This window comes from Oncorhynchus gorbuscha, linkage group LG02, assembly GCF_021184085.1.
Source record: "Oncorhynchus gorbuscha isolate QuinsamMale2020 ecotype Even-year linkage group LG02, OgorEven_v1.0, whole genome shotgun sequence".
NCBI lineage: Eukaryota > Metazoa > Chordata > Actinopteri > Salmoniformes > Salmonidae > Oncorhynchus > Oncorhynchus gorbuscha.
The window spans coordinates 76087968-76108542 of NC_060174.1; the positions used below are offsets into that span (position 1 = coordinate 76087968).

The 20575-nt window shown below is 41.8% G+C and overlaps 1 protein-coding gene across 1 annotated transcript in view; it reads right to left on the reverse strand.

Moving 5' to 3' along the window:
- LOC124009966 (E3 ubiquitin-protein ligase Siah2-like) overlaps positions 1 to 11684 on the reverse strand; it is a 52270-nt gene extending 40586 nt beyond the window's left edge. Inside the window, exon 1 of the mRNA XM_046322238.1 lies at positions 11143 to 11684. Within this exon, the coding sequence (XP_046178194.1) occupies positions 11143 to 11541 (399 nt within the window). The 5' untranslated portion in view covers positions 11542 to 11684. The remainder of the gene's footprint in view (positions 1 to 11142) is intronic.
- Between the last annotated feature and the right edge of the window lie 8891 nt (positions 11685 to 20575).

A 20575-nucleotide genomic window follows, 5' to 3' on the forward strand; every position in this document is an offset into this window, starting at 1 on the left:
CTGACTTTTACATACGTCCTTTGTATTGGTGTAGACTTGACGGACCAGATGGGACTCATTCCCACCCAAACTAAAAGGAGAAACTAATGTTTTCTCTGGTAGGCACAACCTACCTGGCACCCCTATAAATAATAACCTCAAGTCAAAACCGTTACAAAACGTTGTTTAGAATCAATCCTCAAGGTGTTTTTCACATATCTATTCGATGATAAATCATTCGTGGCAGCTGTGTTTCTCCTCAAAGCAAACGAAAAATACACGCAGCTGGAGATTACGCAATAATTGCAACGGAGGACACCAAGCGGCCAAATCAAATCAAATGTATTTATATAGCCCTTCGTACATCAGCTGATATCTCAAAGTGCTGTACAGCCACCTGGTAGATGTAGTCTCTTAAGGTCAATCTTCCAATGATTTGCCTACAAATACGTCACAATGCTGTCGACACCTTGGGGAAATGACAGAAAGTCTAAGCTCATTCGTGACCCATACACAGCCATATAAGAAGACATTGGAACACAGCGCATTCAAAATCTGGGGCACTTCCTGTATAAAATTTCATCTTGGTTTCACCTGTAGCATTAGTTCTGTGGCACTCACAGACAATATCTTTGCAGTTTTGGAAACGTCAGAGTGTTTTCTTTCCAAAGCTGTCAATTATATGCATAGTCGAGCATCTTTTCGTGACAAAATATCTTGTTTAAAACAAGTACTTTTTTATCCATAAATTAAAAGAGAGCCCCCTATATCCAAGAAGTTAACCCTGTTGCCCAAAGCTTACGTGATAAGCAGCCAGCTAGCTTCATCTGGCTGGTGAGGCTCGACCGAACCGGGTTATGTGTTGTGAAACTAGCCACAATAAGGATTAGACACAAAAGTGGAATTTGCGGCTTGCCTTCAAAATAAAAGTATGTCATTGACAGTAATGGAATTTAATACAAATAGTAGAATTATGCCATACCTTTATTTTGAAGGCAAGCCACAAAGTCCACTAATCCTTAATGTGGCTAACTTCACATAGATGGGTCCGACCACCATTAATCAAAAAAGAAAAAGAACTGTCTTATAAATTAGGGTTATTTTAGTTGATGACACCTAGCTAACTATAGCGACTGAAATAGATGTCGTTTTGCTTTGTTTTTGGGGAAGAACATAGCTAGCTCATGGATGAAAACGAACTATTTTTTATGACCAGTACTGTAGGTGCGCTAGACAACTTTACCAGTATCATAGCATATGTATCGATGAATCGTTGTGACATATGAAATACGAGTTATAGTGTTATCAATGTGTAAAAACTACGTAAAAAATGTATGAACAGTTAAATTATGTGATGTGCAATCATATTCAGATCCTGATTTGTCAACAAGCTTATTTGACGTGTATATTTTTTGACACATTCCATAGAAATCCCGGTTGAGAACGAAACAATGGAAGAAATGAAAAACAAAACAACACAGCAAGTAAGTGAAGGAAATAGGTTTTGATTATGTTTTACTGGTAATGGGGACATACGTAAATGCCAACAAAATATTTTTTGCGTCAGTGTGGTGTGTGTAACCTTTATTTAACTACGCAAGTCCGTTAAGAACAAATTTTTCTTTACAATGACGGCCTACCCGGCTTACGCTGGGCCAACTGTGTGCCGCCCTATGGGACTCCCAATCACGGCTGGATGTGATACAGCCTGGATTCTAACCAGGGACTGTAGCGACCACTCTTGCACTGAGATGCAGTGCCTTAGACCGCTGCGTCCATGTGTGTGCGTGTTAAATAGTTAACTGTAATGCTTAAAACGCAGCTAAAAAATAATATCGGTTATCAGTACCGTTTTTTGGGGGGCAAGGAAAATATTGTATATATCGGATATCGGTATTGGCCAAAAACGTCATAACGGTGCATCACTAGTCTGTAATCTTCAGGTCAGGAAGTTAGAGCTCTAGAAAGAGGCTTGAGTTGCCGAATTGGAATTCCAAGTTAGATGACCGTCCAAAACGATTTTTCCCAAACGAAGTTAGTTTTTCCCCCAGTTCCTAGTGGTCTTTCCTAGTTCCCAGTCGGAAGTCTGAGATTTCCGAGTTCCCAGTTGTTTTGAAGAGGTATAAAACAGCAACGGAAGGCAGGCTTCATTAGCGTCACAACACTTTGCAATGAGCTGAAAACATATACTTAATTGAATGTTTTAATACATATTATGAGGCATGTCCTTACCTTGCTTCAAAGTAGCCTATTAGTTCCCCTGTCCTCTAATGCGGGGTTCAGATTACTAATTAATTCATTATTATTAATTATGAGAGTGGGGATTGGAGGCTTTGCACAAGGTGAGTGAGTGTGTGTCATGTGTGTTAGAGGGTTTGTGTGTAGGCCTACCTGTTGTGTGTGAGTGAGCGAGAATGAAACATTATTATGGTGCAAATGCCACTCCTAGTATGTATAGGCTAATTAGGTTAGTGTCTGTGGTCCCCTGGCTGCTGCAATCAGGCTCTGCCACTCTGAAATCACTCAGATAAGGGATGTGATTAAAGGGGTGCAGAAAGGATTGGGTATGTGTCTGTTTACTTGTAGCCAATGATAAACCCCATCAGGAAGCCAGGCAGTTGAGTGCAGGCAATGCATAGTGTGTGTAAACAACAACAAACCACAGAGGAACCAGTCCAGAATAGACGGACTCCTACCCAAAATAAACTGTTAGTCCATGTAGGCAGGAAGGCAGGCCTGGGGCTCCTCATATCCATGTCTAATCCCATTACACAGTGTGGCCGCTGCAGGCCAAACGCGGAGACTGTTACAACACTAACACCAGGAGAGAGGGAAGGGCTTGGCTTGAAAAAGTCCTAAAGACATTAAAAGTAGTGACATAAAACAGAGCTCACTGGATAGAGGAGGATGTCCAAAAAGCCTATCAGAGATGTAGCCTAAATATGGAGCTGCTCCTGAGGAAATGGACCTGCATAAAAACACCATAAAACACAGTGGAGCAGTGGGCTGCAGCTTTAGAGAAGGTAAACACTGCCATTCTGAGGAACCATTACTGGTAGAACAAGAGCTGTAATGTCTAGGTTTGGATCCTGTGCTGTTGTCTGTCATAGGGATACCTGTCCCCAGTGGAGGTTAGAGAGGGTTAAGGTTTCGACTAGGGCTGGCACAAATAGTGTATAACTGACGGTTATGGATGAAGACTGTTATGAAAATAAAATAACCGTCATAATAACAAATAGACGTAGAATGAACAGAACAGGCTTAGAACCTCTGACCCTGGCAATTTGACTGGTAAAATCATGGGTACAATCACAATGGCTGTCTGGTATTGCGAAGCAATCAACTCAAATCTAATTTTATTTGTCACATGCGCCGTGAAATGCTTATTTACAAGCCCTTAACAACGCTGTTTTAAGAAAAAAGGGATAAGAAAAACAAATAATTAAATAGCAGCAATAAATAACAATAGAGGGGCTATATACAGGGAGTAAAGGTACGGAGTAAAGGTACAGAGTCAATGTGCAGGCGCATCTGTGTCGAGGTAATTGAAGTAATATATACATGTAGTTAGGGCCTTCCTCTGACACCGCCTGGTGTAGAGGTCCTGGATGGCAGGAAGCTTGACCCCGGTGATGTACTGGGCCGTACACACTACCCTCTGTAGTGCTTTGCAGTCAGAGGCCGAGTAGTTGCCGTATCAGGCAGTGATGCAACCGAGGAAGTACAGTTCCCGCTCAGCCCAGTCAAAACTGTTCGCTGCTCTGGCCCCCCCAATGGTGGAACAAACTCCCTCACGACGCCAGGACAGCGGAGTCAATCACCACCTTCCGGAGACACCTGAAACCCCACCTCTTTAAGGAATACCTAGGATAGGATAAAGTAATCCTTCTCACCCCCCCCCCCTTAAAAGATTTAGATGCACTATTGTAAAGTGGCTGTTCCACTGGATGTCATAAGGTGAATGCACCAATTTGTAAGTCGCTCTGGATAAGAGCGTCTGCTAAATGACTTAAATGTAAATGTAAATGTAAATGCAACCCGTCAGGATGCTTTCGATGGTGCCGCTGTAGAACCTTTTGAGGATCTGAGGACCCATGACAATTATTTTCAGTCTCCTGAGGGGGAATAGGTTAGCTTCAGCGTGTAAATCAGCTAGAAAGATGTGTCGGCATTGAGTAATTGTCTCTCCCCCCCAGTTAGGGGGGAGTGATGAGCTCTACAGCAGAGTCTCACAACTCAATCGCTGGTTGAAAACGGTTTTCTGCCCCTCCCAAAAGATAGGATTTGTAGATAATTGGCCCTCTTTCTGGGACTCACCCACAAACAGGACCAAGCCTCGCCTGCTGAGGAGTGACGGACTCCATCCTATCAGGAGGGGTGCTCTCATCTTATCTACCAACATAGACATGGCTCTAACTCCTCTAGCTCCACAATGAAATAGGGTGCAGGCCAGGCAGCAGGCTGTTAGCCAGCCTGCCAGCATAGTGGAGTCTGCCACTAGCACAGTCAGTGTAGTCAGCTCAGCTATCCCCATTGAGACCGTGTCTGTGCCTCAACCTAGGTTGGGCAAAACTACACATGGTGGTGTTCGCCTTAGCAATCTCACTAGGATAAAGACCTCCTCCATTCCTGACATTATTGAAAGAGATCGTGATACCTCACATCTCAAAATAGGGCTACTTAATGTTAGATCCCCAGTTATAGTGAATTAACTAATCACTGATCATAATCTTGATGTGATTGGCCTGACTGAAACATGGCTTAAGCCTGATGAATTTACTGTGTTAAATGAGGCCTCAACTCCTGGTAACACTAGTGACCATATCCCCCGTGCATCCCGTTAAGGCGGAGGTGTTGCTAACATTTGCGATAGCAAATTTCAATTTACAATAAAAAATTACGTTTTTGTCTTTTGAGCTTCTAGTCATGAAATCTATGCAGCCTACTCAATCACTTTTTATAGCAACTGTTTACAGGCCTCCTGGGCCGTATACAGCATTCCTCATTGAGTTCCTTGAATTCCTATCGGACCTTGTAGTCAAAGCAGATAATATTCTACTTTTTGGTGACTTTAATATTCACATGGAAAAGTCCACAGACCCACTCCAAAAGGCTTTCGGAGCCATCATCGACTCAGTGGGTGTTGTCCAACATGTCTCTGGACCTACTCACTATCACAGTCATACTCTGGACCTAGTTTTGTCCCATGGAATAAATGTTATGGATCTTAATGTTTTTCCTCACAGTCCTGGACTATCGGACCACAATTTTATTTTATTTATATACCATCATGTTTGCAATTGCAACAAATAATTTGCTCAGACCCCAACCAAGGAGCATCCAAAGACGTGCTATAAATTCCCAGACAACACAAAAAATCCTTGATGCCCTTCCAGACTCCTTCTGCCTAGCCAAGGACAAAAATCAGTTAACCACCTAACCGAGGAACTCAATTTAACCTTGAGCAATACCCTAGATGCAGTTGCACCCCTAAAAACATTTATGATAAGAAACTAGCTCCCTGGTATACAGAAAATATCCGAGCTCTGAAGCAAGCTTCCAGAAAATTGGAACGGAAATGGCGCCACACCAAACTGGAAATCTTCCGACTTGCTTGGAAAGACAGTACCGTGCAGTATCGAAGAGCACTCACTGCTGCTCGATCATCCTATTTTTCCAACTTAATTGAGGAAAAAAGAACAATCCAAAATGTATTTTTGATACTGTCACAAAGCTAACTAAAAAGCAGCATTCCCCAAGTGCGGATGGCTTTCCTTTCAGCAGTAATAAATTCATGAACTTCTTTGAGGAAAAGATCATGATTATTAGAAAGCAAATTACGGACTCCTCTTTAAATCTGCGTATTCCTTCGAAGCTCAGTTGTCCTGAGTCTGCACAACTCTGCCAGGACCTAGGATCAAGAGAGACACTCAAGTGTTTTAGTACTATATCTCTTGACACAATGATGAAAATAATCATGGCCTCTAAACCTTCAAGCTGCATACTGGGCCCTACTCCAACTAAACTACTGAAAGAGCTGCTTCCTGTGCTTGGCCCTCCTATGTTGAACATAATAAACAGCTCTCTATCCACCGGATAGGTACCAAACTCACTAAAAGTGACAGTAATAAACCATCTCTTGAGAAAGCCAAACCTTGACCCAGAAAATATAAAAAACTAATCGGCCTATATCGAATCTTCCATTCCTCTCAAAACTTTTAGAAAAGGCTGTTGCACAGCAACTCACTGCCTCCCTGAAGACAAACAATGTATACGAAATGCTTCAGTCTGGTTTTAGACCCCATCATAGCACCGAGACTGTACTTGTGAAGGTGGTAAATTACCTTTTAATGGCATCAGACCGAGGCTCTGCATCTGACCTCGTGCTCCTAGACCTTAGTGCTGCTTTAGATACCATCGATCACCACATTCTTTTGGAGAGATCGGAAACCCAAATTGGTCTACACGGACAAGTTCTGGCCTGGTTTAGATCTTATCTGTCGGAAAGATATCAGTTTGTCTCTGTGAATGGTTTGTCCTCTTGACAAATCAACTGTAAATGTCGGTGTTCCTCAAGGTTCCGTTTTAGGACCACTATTGTTTTCACTATATAATTTCACCTCTTGGGGATGTCATTCGAACACATAATGTTAACTTTCACTGCTATGCGGTTGACACACAGCTGTACATTTCAATGAAACATGGTGAAGCCCCAAAATTGCCCTCGCTAGAAGCCTGTGTTTCAGACATAAGGAAGTGGATGGCTGCAAACGTTCTACTTTTAAACTCGGACAAAACAGAGATGCTTGTTCTAGGTCCCAAGAAACAAAGAGATATTCAGTTGAATCTGACAATTAATCTTAATGGTTGTACAGTTGTCTCAAATAAAACTGTGAAGGACCTCGGCGTTACACTGGACCCTGATCTCTCTTTTGACGAACATATCAAGACTGTTTCAAGGACAGGTTTTTTCCATCTACGTAAACATTGCAAAAATCAGAAACTTTCTGTCCAAGAATGATGCAGAAAAATGAATCCATGCTTTTGTCACTTCTAGGTTAGACTACAGCAATGCTCTACTTTCCGGCTACCCGGATAAAGCACTAAATAAACTTCAGTTAGTGCTAAATACGGCTGCTAGAATCCTGACTAGAACCAAAACAAATGATCATATTACTCCAGTGCTAGCCTCCCTACACTGGCTTCCTGTCAAGGCAAGGGCTGATTTCAAGGTTTTACTGCTCACCTACAAAGCATTACATGGGCTTGCTCCTACCCATCTCTCTGATTTGGTCCTGCCGTACATACCTACACGTACGCTACGGTCACAAGACGCAGGCCTCCTAATTGTCCCTAGAATTTCTAAGCAAACAGCTGGAGGCAGGGCTTTTTCCTATAGAGCTCCATTTTTATGGAATGGTACCCATGTGAGAGACGCAAACTCGGTCTCAACCTTTAAGTCTTCACTGAAGACTCACCTCTTCAGTGGGTCATATGATTGAGTGTAGTCTGGCCCAGGAGTGTGAAGGTGAATGGAAAGGCTCTGGAGCAACAAACCGCCCTTGCTGTCTCTGCCTGGCCGGTTCCCCTCTTTCCACTGGGATTCTCTGCCTCTTACCCTATTACAGGGACTGAGTCACTGGCTTACTGGTGCTCTTTCATGCCGTCCCTAGGAGGGGTGCGTCACTTGAGTGGGTTGAGTCACTGATGTGATCTTCCTGTCTGGGTTGGCGCCCCCCTTGGGTTGTGCCGTGGCGGAGATCTTTGTGGTATATAGTCGACCTTGTCTCAGGATGGTAAGTTGGTGGTTGAAGATATCCCTCTAGTGGTGTGGGGGCTGTGCTTTGGCAAAGTGGGTGGGGTTATATCCTTCCTGTTTGGCCCTGTCCGGGGGTATCATCGGATGGGGCCACAGTGTCTCCTGACCCCTCCTGTCTCAGCCTCCAGTATTTATGCTGCAGTAGTTTTTGTATCGGGGGGCTAGGGTCAGTTTGTTATATCTGGAGTACTTCTCCTTTCTTATCCGGTGTCCTGTGTGAATTTAAGTATGCTCTCTCTAATTCTCTCTTTCTTTCGGATGAGGACCTGAGCCCTAGGACCGTGCCTTAGGACTACCTGGCATGATGACTCCTTGCTGTCCCCTGTCCACCTGGCCATGCTGCTGCTCCAATTTCAACTGTTCTGCCTGCGGCTATGGAATCCTGACCTGTTCACCGGACGTGCTACCCGTCCCAGACCTATTATTTGACCATGCTGGTCAATTATGAACATTTGAACATCTTGGCCATGTTCTGTTATAATCTCCACCCGGCACAGCCAGAAGAGGACTGGCCACCCCTCATAGCCTGGTTCCTCTCTAGGTTTCTTCCTAGGTTTTGGCCTTTCTAGGGAGTTTTTCCTAGACACCGTGCTTCTACACCTGCATTGCTTGCTGTTTGGGGTTTTAGGCTGGGTTTCTGTACAGCACTTTGAGATATCAGCTGATGTACGAAGGGCTATATAAATAAATTGGATTTGATTTGTTATGCCTGTCTTGGTGTGCTTGGACCATGTTAGTTCGTTGGTGATGTGGACGCCAAGGAACTTGAAACTCTCAACCTGCTCCACTACAGCCCTGTCGATGAGAATGGGGGCATGCTCGGTCCTTCTTTTCCTTTAGTACACAATCATCTCCTTTGTCTTGATCAAGTTTAGGGAGAGGTTGTTTTCCTTGCACTACATGGTCAGGTCTCTGACCTCCTCCCTATAGGCTGTCTCATCGCTGTCAATGATCAGGCCTAGCACTGTTGTGTCATCGGCAAACTTGATGATGTTGAAGTGTCGTGCCTGGCTGTGCAGTATTGAGTGAACAGGGAGTACAAGAGGGGACTGAGCACACACCCCTGAGGGGCCCCCGTGTTGAGGATCAGCATGGCCAATGTGTTACCTACCCTTACCACCTGGGGGCAGACCGTCAGGAAGTCCAGGATCCAGTTGCAGAGGGAGGTGTTTTGTCTCCGGGTCCTTAGCTCATCTGGTAGGCTTGTGTCACTGGTCAGCTCTCGGCTGTGCTTCCCTTTGTAGTCTGTAATAGTTTGCAAGCCCTGCCACATCCGACAAGCGTCAGAGCCGGTGTAGTAGGATTCAATCTCAGTCCTGTATTGCCGCTTTGCCTGTTTGATGGTTCGTTGGAGGGCATAGCGGGATTTCTTATAAGCTTCCGGGTTAGAGTCCCGCTCCTTGAAAGTGGCAGCTCTACCCTTTAGCTCAGTGTAAAAGTTGCCTGTAATCCATGGCTTCTGGTTGGTGGTGTACTCCTCAATGCCATCGGAAGAATCCCGGAACATTTTCCAGTCTGTGCTTGCAAAACAGTCCTGTAGTTTAGCATCTGCTTCATTTGATCACTTTTTTATAGACCAAGTCACTGGTGCTTCCTGCTTTAATAATTTCCATGTTAATGTACAATGTTCATTCAAAATATGTTGATGAGGCTCAAGCAATGGAATCTATTCTTTGGTTGCTTAAACTAAACTGACATTACAATCACAGCACATATTTTAGCACATATTTTACTTCCTGCTTTGCTCCTATGGGTACACTCACAATGGCCGCCAGTCCACCCATTATGCAAATATTTACATGGATGGGGTGCTCGTTTTATTCATTCCATTTCTATGGCAGCACATGCAGTCATTTTTTTTCTATTTGAATAGTATTGGCTGTATTGGCTTTCCAATTATCGTCGTCCAAAACTCCATGACTGTCACAGCCTTAGTTTCTATGTTGGTACTACTGAGAAATTAAGATTGTTTCACTGATTACTGGTAGGCAGGGATCCACACAGCCCTCAAACGTTAGTCTCTGCAGGCCTGGGTGCTGCGCCAGAAGCCTTAGCACCCCACTGAAAACACCTGAGGACAAATAACTGCCTGTATATCCATCCACCACATTACTGCCCCAGCCCTTCGTCTATTTATACCCCCTTCTCGCTCTTCTTCTCTCTCTGGCACAGCCTTTAGCCTCTCCCAGAGAAAGAGGATGAAGCGGGGATCATCTTTGACAGGATTGTAGCACCACAGAGCGTGGATACAACTTGAATGCCTCCGTAATGCAATCAGAGCACCATTACAGAGCAGGAGCGACTACTTGCCTGACTGACAGAGAGAGGAGATACAAGAGCTGCTGTGTGTTTCACACTACTATAAAGAAGAGAGCTTGACTGAATAGGTTCAAGCAAGCATGAATGAGGGTAGTGAGAGCCAATGTAATTGTACACATGAAACCTGCTCTGTTTAGAATGTGGGAATCCAAAGGGTGCATCAATGTGTATGTAGGCATCTGATCTGTGTGTGTATTGTGAGGCTGTCGTCACCATGTAAAGTGTGCAATCGTCAGGGTGTGTTTGTTTGTATGGGTTTATGTTGCTGTTTTTCACACAGATAAGTTTACCTCAATCACTCCACTCAGTGACCTCTGACCCTCAGGACCCTGGGATATTGAGCAATAAGTGTGATGACATCTGCACCATTGAACGTCCTGATTTGATCATACAAGACCGTGTGAATGATTAAGATGATTTACAGAATGCGCTGTGGGTGATTCACTCAAAGTCAATGACAACATATTTGGCCCTTATGACAACACAACATACTTTATCTGACCGTAACGTTAGTTCAGACAGAGGTTTCTTGCACTTTGCCAGGCATTATTGAATGTTGTGGTCGGTTCAATTCTGATCTTCTCTGATAATTACATGACAAGTGACTAACCGTGATGACAACACAATATTGATCATAACTAGCTGCTTCACTGTTGCAGTTAAGAATATGCACCTGTAGTGACCCATGTGTGGCAACAACTACTAAACCTTCTCTGCTTAGTTCGAATACACTTTGTCGGTTTCGGATTAATGTATAGCGAAGTACACAAGTATAATATACCAGAAGAGATCTGATGGGACAGACACGACAGCCTAGCGATTTACAAACATGCATCATCATCATCATCCCAACAGCAACATGTTTTGATCTCAGGACGAGAGCGCACGAGGTGCTCGTACACCTACTTGTCAAAGTGTGCGCGAGCTAAGTAGCTAGGCTAGCTACTACATGGCAATAAGTACAACACGCTAGCTAGTCATGTAACTGCATATTTCGGCTTCAACGCACGTCCGTCTTTATTTACCTTACAAGGAAACGGTAGAGTAGAAGCAACTTTTTCCATAGCCAAGTTCCTGATACTCGGGGTGAGAGGGCCGCGACAAGTCGGACAACAACTCAGCTTTTGACGACATTGGTTGCAAACAAGATGTCCGGCCTGGCATTGCAGAATCGGTGGCAGAACGTAGTCAAAACAAACCGGGCACTCGAACAAGGCTGTAAGTTCAGCAGATTGTCCATGTAGCGATGCTGAGGGCAAGGCAACCGCAGCGACAGGTAGAGCCGAGCCAGACCCGGCCACAGCTCCTACTCCGGCGGCTGCAGCTGAGGCAGCAGCTCCCCCCGAACCGCCGTGCTTTCCTCCGCCTGCTTTCCCGGAACCGAGTCCTCCGCCACCACCGCCCGCAGAGGACGGGCGGCTCATATCGATTAGTTCAGTTCTTTAGGATAAACCCAGCGCGGAGTCTGAAGCACAGATTCCTGTTTACGCACTCCTCTGAGTGGCATTCAGACTACGCTCCAAGAAATCTCCAAGCCCCCGGGGACAGAACATGGTGTCTGGGTTTGACAGAAAGCAGAAAGCCCATTGGAGAGCATGGTTTGGACTGACAGCTTCTGCACCAATTAGAAAGTGAGCCTGGGTGGTTACGTAATGCGCACTGTGCACACAACAGACATGTTGACATGTAGTCACAGACAGTGCCTAAACCGTAATAAGCGAGAATTGTTTGCTGTTAAAGACGATGTGATACCCTCTATATGCAATATTCCAGTCAAGGAAAAAGTAACATACCTTGGGATTACCATATCTAAGGATCAACAGGAAAGATGCTCATTAAATGTTATACCTATTATTGAAAAAAAAACAAAAGTTGAACCATTGGTTGCAGAAGGATTTATCCTTGGAAGGTCGAGTATTGCTTTCTAAAGCTGAAAGTATCTCCAGACTTACTTATGCAGCCTTATGCATCCCTTTATCTTGACAACAAAATAGGTAAAGCAGTTGACCAGGTGCTTTTCAACTTCATCTGGAAAAATCATACACATTATATTAGGAAATCTGTCATTATGAACTCATATGAATATGGTGGCCTCAATTTTTTTTCCTACTTTGAATAACACTTTTAAGATAAGTTGGGCTAAACATTTTTTAAAGAATCCAACTTCAATTTGGAATTTCATCCCTCATTATACCTTCTCCCGTTTTGGTGGCCTCAATTTTATGTTACTTTGTAACTATAAAAGTAACAAAATTATATGCTTTTCATAGACAAGTATTCATAGAGTGGTCGTTAATATATAAACATAATTTCTCCCCGCGTAGGTATTTTATTTGGAACAATAAGGACATTTTGTATAGAAACAAGTCTTTATTTTTTAAGAATGTGTTCAATAATCATATCTGCTGGTGAGTCAACTTTTTAATGCAGAAGGATTGTTAATAAATTGTTATCAAATCCAATGTATTTATATAGCCCTTCGTACATCAGCTGATATCTCAAAGTGCTGTACAGAAACCCAGCCTAAACCTCAAACAGCAAGCAATGCAGGTGTAGAAGCACGGTGGCTAGGGAAAACTCCCTAGAAAGGCCAAAACCTAGGAAGAAACCTAGAGAGGAACCAGGCTATGAGGGGTGGCCAGTCCTCTTCTGGCTGTGCCGGGTGGAGATTATAACAGAACATGGCCAAGATGTTCAAATGTTCATAAATGACCAGCATGGTCAAATAATAATAATCACAGGCAGAGCAATATCCCTGTAACACCTAGAGAGTTCGCCATAGTCTTTGATGCTATTCCATCTGGAACTCTCATGTTATTTAGAGGTGTAGCCAGACCTCACCTTCTTGACCTATCCTCGCTTAATCCAGTGGACTCTCCAATAGGGAAAATATGTTTCTCCTTGCTACCTCAGAACAGCAGATCTATACGTGCTTTATTTAAAGGGAATATTGTATCCATTCCTTATGTCACAAGTTACTGGAATACATTGGTCACTAATATCTGTTGGGAAAAAGTCTGGTTATTACCAAACAAATACTTGCTTGTTAACAAGGTCAAAGAGGTCTCTTTCAGAATGATCCATAAGTATTACCCTGCGAACCTGAAGAAACTCAAAAAAGACATTAACTTTGATTGTACTTTTTGTGTTGAGCATCCAGAAACAGTTTCGCATTTATTTTGGCATTGTCTACTTGTAAAACAATTATGGAAAGATATTCACAGTTTTATAACTGTTAATATTCTTGATGACTTTTGTTTTCTTTATGGGAGAATGTGCTACTCGGTTTCCGTAACTATAATAAAGACAAAGAAAAACAATTTTACCTCATAAATCTAATTATGCTAATGGAAAAAAGTCATATTCATAAATGTAAATTCACTAATTAAAAAACACTCTTCCGTGTTCTCTATAAAGAATTTGAGCAGTACATTAAGACCATTCTACATTATTCTAATAAGAAAGCTGTTAAAACAATCAATATGTGTGTTTGTATAATCTGTCATTTGTTGTACCCCCTAGCATATGTTATCATTGTCTATTTATGTACTTTTTGTATGTATACAGACTTTTCTACATTGGTAATACAATTATATATTTTATTTTATTTTAATAGTGACAAATAGAACATGTATTTTTATTTTTTATGAAACAGAAACATGCTAAACACAAAAAAAACAGAACAGCCAGAGTGATTCCACAAAGAAGTAAGAAAGAGAAAAAAATACAAATCCACATTATATCAATTCAAATACAGACATGTAGCAAAGACATTTTGTTTTGTATAAGTTTGAATGATTTTAAATAGTTTTCCAAGTCTGATAAAAAATAAAAGTAAAATAGTAGTTTTCTTCATAAATGTTGATTTGTGTATGAAAAATGTTCCTAATAAAATAAAGAGATTTATGACATACTCACGTTCAATTGTAGAATCAGTATAGTAAAATATGTCCAACTTAGATATTTCAATGGTTGTATGCATTTTGTTGCCAATATTTAATTTGACATGATTTCAGAACACTTCACTATGTAAACAAGGACAGAATAAGTGTTCAATAGATTCAGTTTCTAGTTCACAAAAACTGCATTCACTGGTAACATCAGGTATATATTTAGAAATCAAGCTATTACACGGATAGAATCTATGGATAATCTTAAATGAGATCTCCTTTACTTTATTGGTCACCATAAATTTGTGTGGTGTGAGCCAAGCACGGCGCCAGTTTACATCAAACGATGAAGCCCAACAAAATATCACAGAAGGAATAGACTTCCTGTAGAAAATATCCCTTAATTGTAAGGGATGCGTACTGGCGGCAAAGAAGTCAGACGCAGGAGAGCAAAAATGGTGTTTCCAACTGCGCAGTTTAATAATAAAAACCCACCGGAAACCAGAACAATCAATAAATGGACATAACGTGCACAAGCACTTACAATAAACAATACCGGACAAGGACATGGGGGGAACAGAGCGTTAAATACACAACATGTAATTGATGGGATTGAAACCAGGTGTGTGGGAAGACAAGACAAAACAAATGGAAAATGAAAGGTGGATCGGCAATGGCTAGAAGACCAGTGACGTCGACCACCGATGACCAAACTTCTAATGCTTAAGACAATCAAAGATAAAATTGTGACTTACGGTATCAAACGCTTTCTGAAAATCCCAAAATAAGATAACAGGGAAGTCATCCAATAGATCACAATACTCAGCCAAGTCTAATACCAGCCTCAGATTATTAGATATATGGCGCCCTCTCATAAACCCTGATTGACATTCATCAATCAGATCATTCAAGCAAGACTTTAACCTTTTCGCAAAGATTGAGGCTATAATTTCATAGTCGTTATTTATGAGTGTGATTGGATGCCAATTATCAATATTTAAGAGATCCTTGTGTGGTTTAGGTATAAGAGTAATAACCCCTTGCTTCAGAGAGGCAGGTAGTTCTCCCTCCTTAAAGTTTTCAAGTAAAAATGTTATTTCTTCAGAGAAGGTTTTGTCAAATTGAGAGGTTGATCCATCACAACCTGGAGATTGACAACAAGACCAATTGAATTCTTCCCTAAACGAGTTGACATTCTCTATAGAATCAAGGAGATCCTTAGAGTCACTCAAATTGTTATCTAAGTCTGATAACAACTCTCTATCCACAGTGGTTACCCCATTAATCTTACATTTCCGAAGTGTGTTCCCCTCTAGTCTTTTCCAAAGGAAAAAAGTATCTACTGTTCTTTTCGTATTTTTCAAGTCATTGCTGGATCTTATGAAGGCTCTTCTATCCTTTTCCTCATAAAATGTATCTAGTTGATTCTGTAAATCATTACATTTTGTTTTCTCATTAAGATCAAGATGCTCAATCTCTGTGATATCCGCAATTGTCTTAGAGAGTTCAGCTACCTCACATCTCCTTCTTAAAGCAAGCCGTTTTCCATAAGTAATACAGGCTGAGCGGATACAAAATTTCAGCAGTTCTCAATATTTCCCATATTCTGCATTATATGTAGCTAAATTTCAGTGAACAGAAATTTGATTCTAAATCACGTTTTTTAAATCATCATGCAATAGCAATGAGTTATTTCATTTCCAATAACCACCAGAGTATTTCTTATCATCATAACTGCACATTCTTACAGCCAACCATATGACTTTATGATCCGTCAGGACTGCAGGCAGTATTTTTACCTCTAGAGTGTTGGGCTCAAGGTTATCACCCACAAGTCAATTCTTAATTGTAGTGAACAATCTCTATTATTCCACGTGTATTGTTTCTCTACAGGGTTTTTAACTCTCCATATGTCAATTGAGTAAACACAGATAGAACCTACCTCAGTGTAAAATCTTTGATGTAGTCATCTTCTTTGAATATTTATTGGCGGATCCCAACCAACGTTTCAGATGCATATACCGCCACCTACTGCCCTGGAGAGTAAGGCCGGCCTCATATTACTATCCTACAGTATATTCTCCTACCTAGCCCTTTACTGATAAATTAGCATAAATCCCTACTAACCGCCCTCATCCCATCTACCCGACCCAAAATACCACCTATACCCCATCCCTGTCCAAAGTCATAAAATTCACAATAGGGGAGAGTGGGGTAAGTTGAACCAAAGGGTTAGTTAACCAAAGGGTTAGTTGAGCCACCCCTTGTTTCTAGGAAACCATACACAAAATGAATCATACAACTAAATATTTAAGAAGGGGTCTTCATTTCGTTGCGTCTGTGATGGAACAAGTGGTAATTAAATATATTGTGTCATGATGGTTGTATCTAAACCAAAGTAGATTGTTTTAAGATAGTTGGGGTCTCTATAAGCTACAATATGAGGTCCTAAGCCAAGCATTAAAGTGCATCATTGTAGCTGTGTGGCTAATATCGTCAAAATGTTGGCCTTGGGGTAAATTGAGCCAATGGCTGTCACGCCCTGACCTTAGAGAGCCTTTTTATTTCTCTATTTGTTTACGTCAGGTGTGATTTGGGTGGGCATTCTAGTTTGTCTATTTCTTTGTTGGCCGGGTATGGTTCCCAATCAGAGACAACGATAGACAGCTGCCTCAGATTGGGAACCATACCCGACCATCAAAGAAATAGACATTGGGGATCATACTTAGGCAGCCCTTTTTCCCACCTTCAGTTGTGGGAATTTTGTATTTTGTTGTTTTTGGGTGTTATTTTTAATAAAGACGAATGTACGCCTACCACCCTGCACCTTGGTCTCCTTCTATCAACGGACGTAACAATGGCCACCATATACCATACAAATGATTACATTTTGATTACCTATGCATAGTATGTTTGCAATGTGTGATTCATACGAACTCAAGATTCAACTCAAGTGCATTTTTATGGTTACAGAGCAGACATCATCATGCCCTGTGTATGAAAATGTAAAACATGCAAGGGTTTAGTCCCCCTTGAGGTTCTTGAGAGAGCAGCCAAGAAAGTGATAGAAGAGAAGAAGTCAATTTGAGCAGCAGCACAGTAGCGGTGTGTGGGTAAAATCACTGACTAGGGCAGCTCCAAAATACAGATGTTTTAGCCTAGCTCAGTGCTTTCTGTGGTGGTGGGGCAGCTAGCAGAAAATATGGAGTGTAGGGGTTGGTAATGTTCTCCAGTTGCGCCGTGATTGGCTCAGTGTTCTGTCACTCATGGGGGCATTACGTCAACACAAAATTTACAGGGAGAGCGCAACAATTCAAAAACCTTGGGTGCTGCTGTAGAGTTACATTAGAAGTGCCCATCCAAGAAGGCTCAAGGTCATTGGCCACAGATAAAATGATGTCATATTATGTTATATCTACAGTAGCTTTGATTTAACTGATCATGTCAACATCATACTTTCAAAATCTTAGCAGGCTAGCAGTCATCATGAATCAAGTCGACAATCCACTGGCAAATCCTTTTCAAGCCTTGTCATGGGAGAGAAATGATGATGAGAAATTATAGATAAAATGTATTGGTGCTCATCGGCCATTGGACATAAACATTACACAACAAGTTGGAAAATGCAAATTCAACAATGAGTGGTTTGGAAGGAATCAGGCTAACTGCAAGCGCTGCAAAGCAATCACTAACCTGCTATTCAGTGGAGTGAGTGTGTGGTCCAAGTCTGGGTTTAAGGGTCTCTTTTCCAAGCTTAAAACGATAAACATTCAACATTGGCCATGCTGTCAATCCAGCATGACGTCTGTCGCATTCAAAACAACTGGAAACTCGGAACTGGGAAATCTCAGACTTCAGTGAATTCAAAACAACTGGGTACTCCGACTGGGAAAATATGTTTTGAACGGTCATCCAACTCGGAATTCCAACTCGAGAACTCGGGCCTCTTTCTAAAGCTCCAACCTGAACATCACTGATGGCTTGATTTGACCTTGTTTTTTTCAGAGTTCCCAGTTGTCTTGACAGCACCATAAATCCAGAGAATGCCAGACCTTGATCACAAAGTTTGATGACAAAATTTGCCCATGTAGGTCCGCCGCGCCACCTTACTGTTCAAGTGAGCACAGCACAACAACGGTGAGTCCAAAAATGTATTGTATGCTGCTGCATTAATGATGTAATATGCCAGGGAGATATGTATTCTGTAGCTAAGAAGGTAATACTAAGTGTATGTAGTGTAGTAAGCTGTTAGTAGCCCATGTGCCTCATCCTAATCATTTCTCTAAATAGCCTGTTTTAGAGAAATGTCCTCATCGAATATTGTAAGAGCTTTCATCTGCTTATACGCCCCCTTTATTTATCCTACGGTTCTGACCTGGTGTACATGGAGAATACTGTAAGAACGGCCCATTTTCTGAATTCTGTGGCTGTACATTTCAAAAGTGCTGAACAAATAGTTATATTAACTTTCTAGCTCGCTCATTAATGTCTTAATTGAAATTACGGTTCGCCTCTTATCCGCTTATGCCATAGTTTGTACATCTCAATTGTCAGTAGAAACCATATTTGTTTAAGCAAGTCAGCCATATCAGATATGTTTTTTTAAAGGCAGTAAATGAGGCTGAATGATCTTTCCCTGCCAGACAAGGCTCCGCTGATAGCCAGGTGTAGCATTGGTAAGGATTCACTCTATGGTGCTGAAAAGAAAGCTATGCTGTTGGGACAGCTTTATGTTGGCCCTACCAGTTTGTGGCCGCCCTTTGTCACCGTTATAGAGCAATTAATGTATTGTTTAGTGTTGTGGCTTTGCTGGCATGCACCAACATTTTGTTTGTTTGTTTGCCCCACTAGGATTGGCATGCTAAAATTGCCACTGTAATCAACATAAGCTAAATATGATGTGACTGTCCACGGTTCTGATTTCTGTATGCGTGTGTACATTCGTACAAGTAGAAACACATGTTGACTCACCCTACTTGTAGAAAAATGTCAATGCCATCCTCCTCTTTAATGTTTATGAAACAGTCTATTACTCTGTCATACAGTATACACTTAAATGTTTTGCTGTCCAAGGCTACCTGGCTAAAATGTTTGCTCGCTAGCCTATCTTCCATTCATAGGCAACGTTAGCTAGTTAACATTAGGCTTATATTTAAATGTTTTACTTTAACTATACATCTAGTTATGTATTGAACTTCCATCCTCTCAGGCCAGGGGCACAACAATGTATGAATTAATGGTTAGATTTTAGCTAGCTGGCTAACTAGCCACCGGAGGACAACAACACAACCAGATGCAACAATTCAAATTTCTGACTTATGCTCTCCATGGGATTTGATAGGAGTGATGCCAAATCCAAACTGGCTTGCCTTGACACTTTTTGTTGGTGCGCCAGGACCATTGCACAATTGAGCTCGCTCAGTTTAGCTCAAAGTTGATTGGCACATTCTTTGTACATTTTTTGTCGAGGGTGGCCAAATGCCTCCTGGCTTCCCTTGCCTTCAATGCTATGGGCGGCAACAATGTCATACTCATTTGGACCAGACAGCCTCAGATAGATGACCGACACGTAGAGAGACAGAGGGAAGCTGGTTCAATCACTCGGATGCTTTCTCCTGTGAGATACATTTAGCCTCTTGCGAATTGAAGGAAAATTGTGAAACACAGAGAGACGCAAGATACATTATATTATAATTTTAAATTGAATTTTAGAAAAAAAAATGTTGTTGGAAGCCTGGCTTCCCTTGGCAGCCATGAATATACGCCACTGCAGAAGCAAGGGATGAAAAATAGACTCAGTTGGTAAAACATGGCACTTGCACCGCCAAGGTTGTGGGTTCGATGCCTGGGGCCACCCATACGTAAACTGTATGCAAGCATGACTGTAAGTGGCTTTGGATAAAAGCGTCTGATAAATGGCAAATATATAGTGAAGTACATTGACAAAAAAAGATAACAAACACATACCTGCACGAAGGACTGGCTATAATAGAGTATCAGAGGCAGACAAGGTCTTATCTGATGACACGTAGTCTGAGGTTGCTAAGAATCTTGAGTACCGGTTTCATGGGCTAAGTAGCCTCAAATGCAGAGAACTTGCTTATGCATTGGCACATCGAAACAACATTCCTCTCTCAGACAACTGGTCAAGAAATTGAAGGGTAAGCGCTATTGAGCAGAGATAGTTATATCTGAATGTAGGCTTACATTTGAATGTAGGCAAAAATAGTGTTTAACGTGATTTTTTAATGACTACCTCATCTCTGTACCCCACACATTCAATGATCAGTAAGGTCCCTCAGTCAATCAGTGAATTTCAAACACAGATTCAACCACAAAGACCAGGGATGTTTTCCAATGATTTGCAAAAAAGGGCACCGATTGGTAAATTAGTAAAAATAAGAAAAGCAGACACGGAATGTCCCTTTGAGCATGGGGAAGTTATTAATACACTTTCAATGGTGAATCAATACACTCAGTCACTACAAAGATACTGGCCTCCTTCCTAACTCAGTTGCCGGAGAGAAAGAAAACCGCTCAGGGATTTCACCATGAGGTCAAAGGTGTC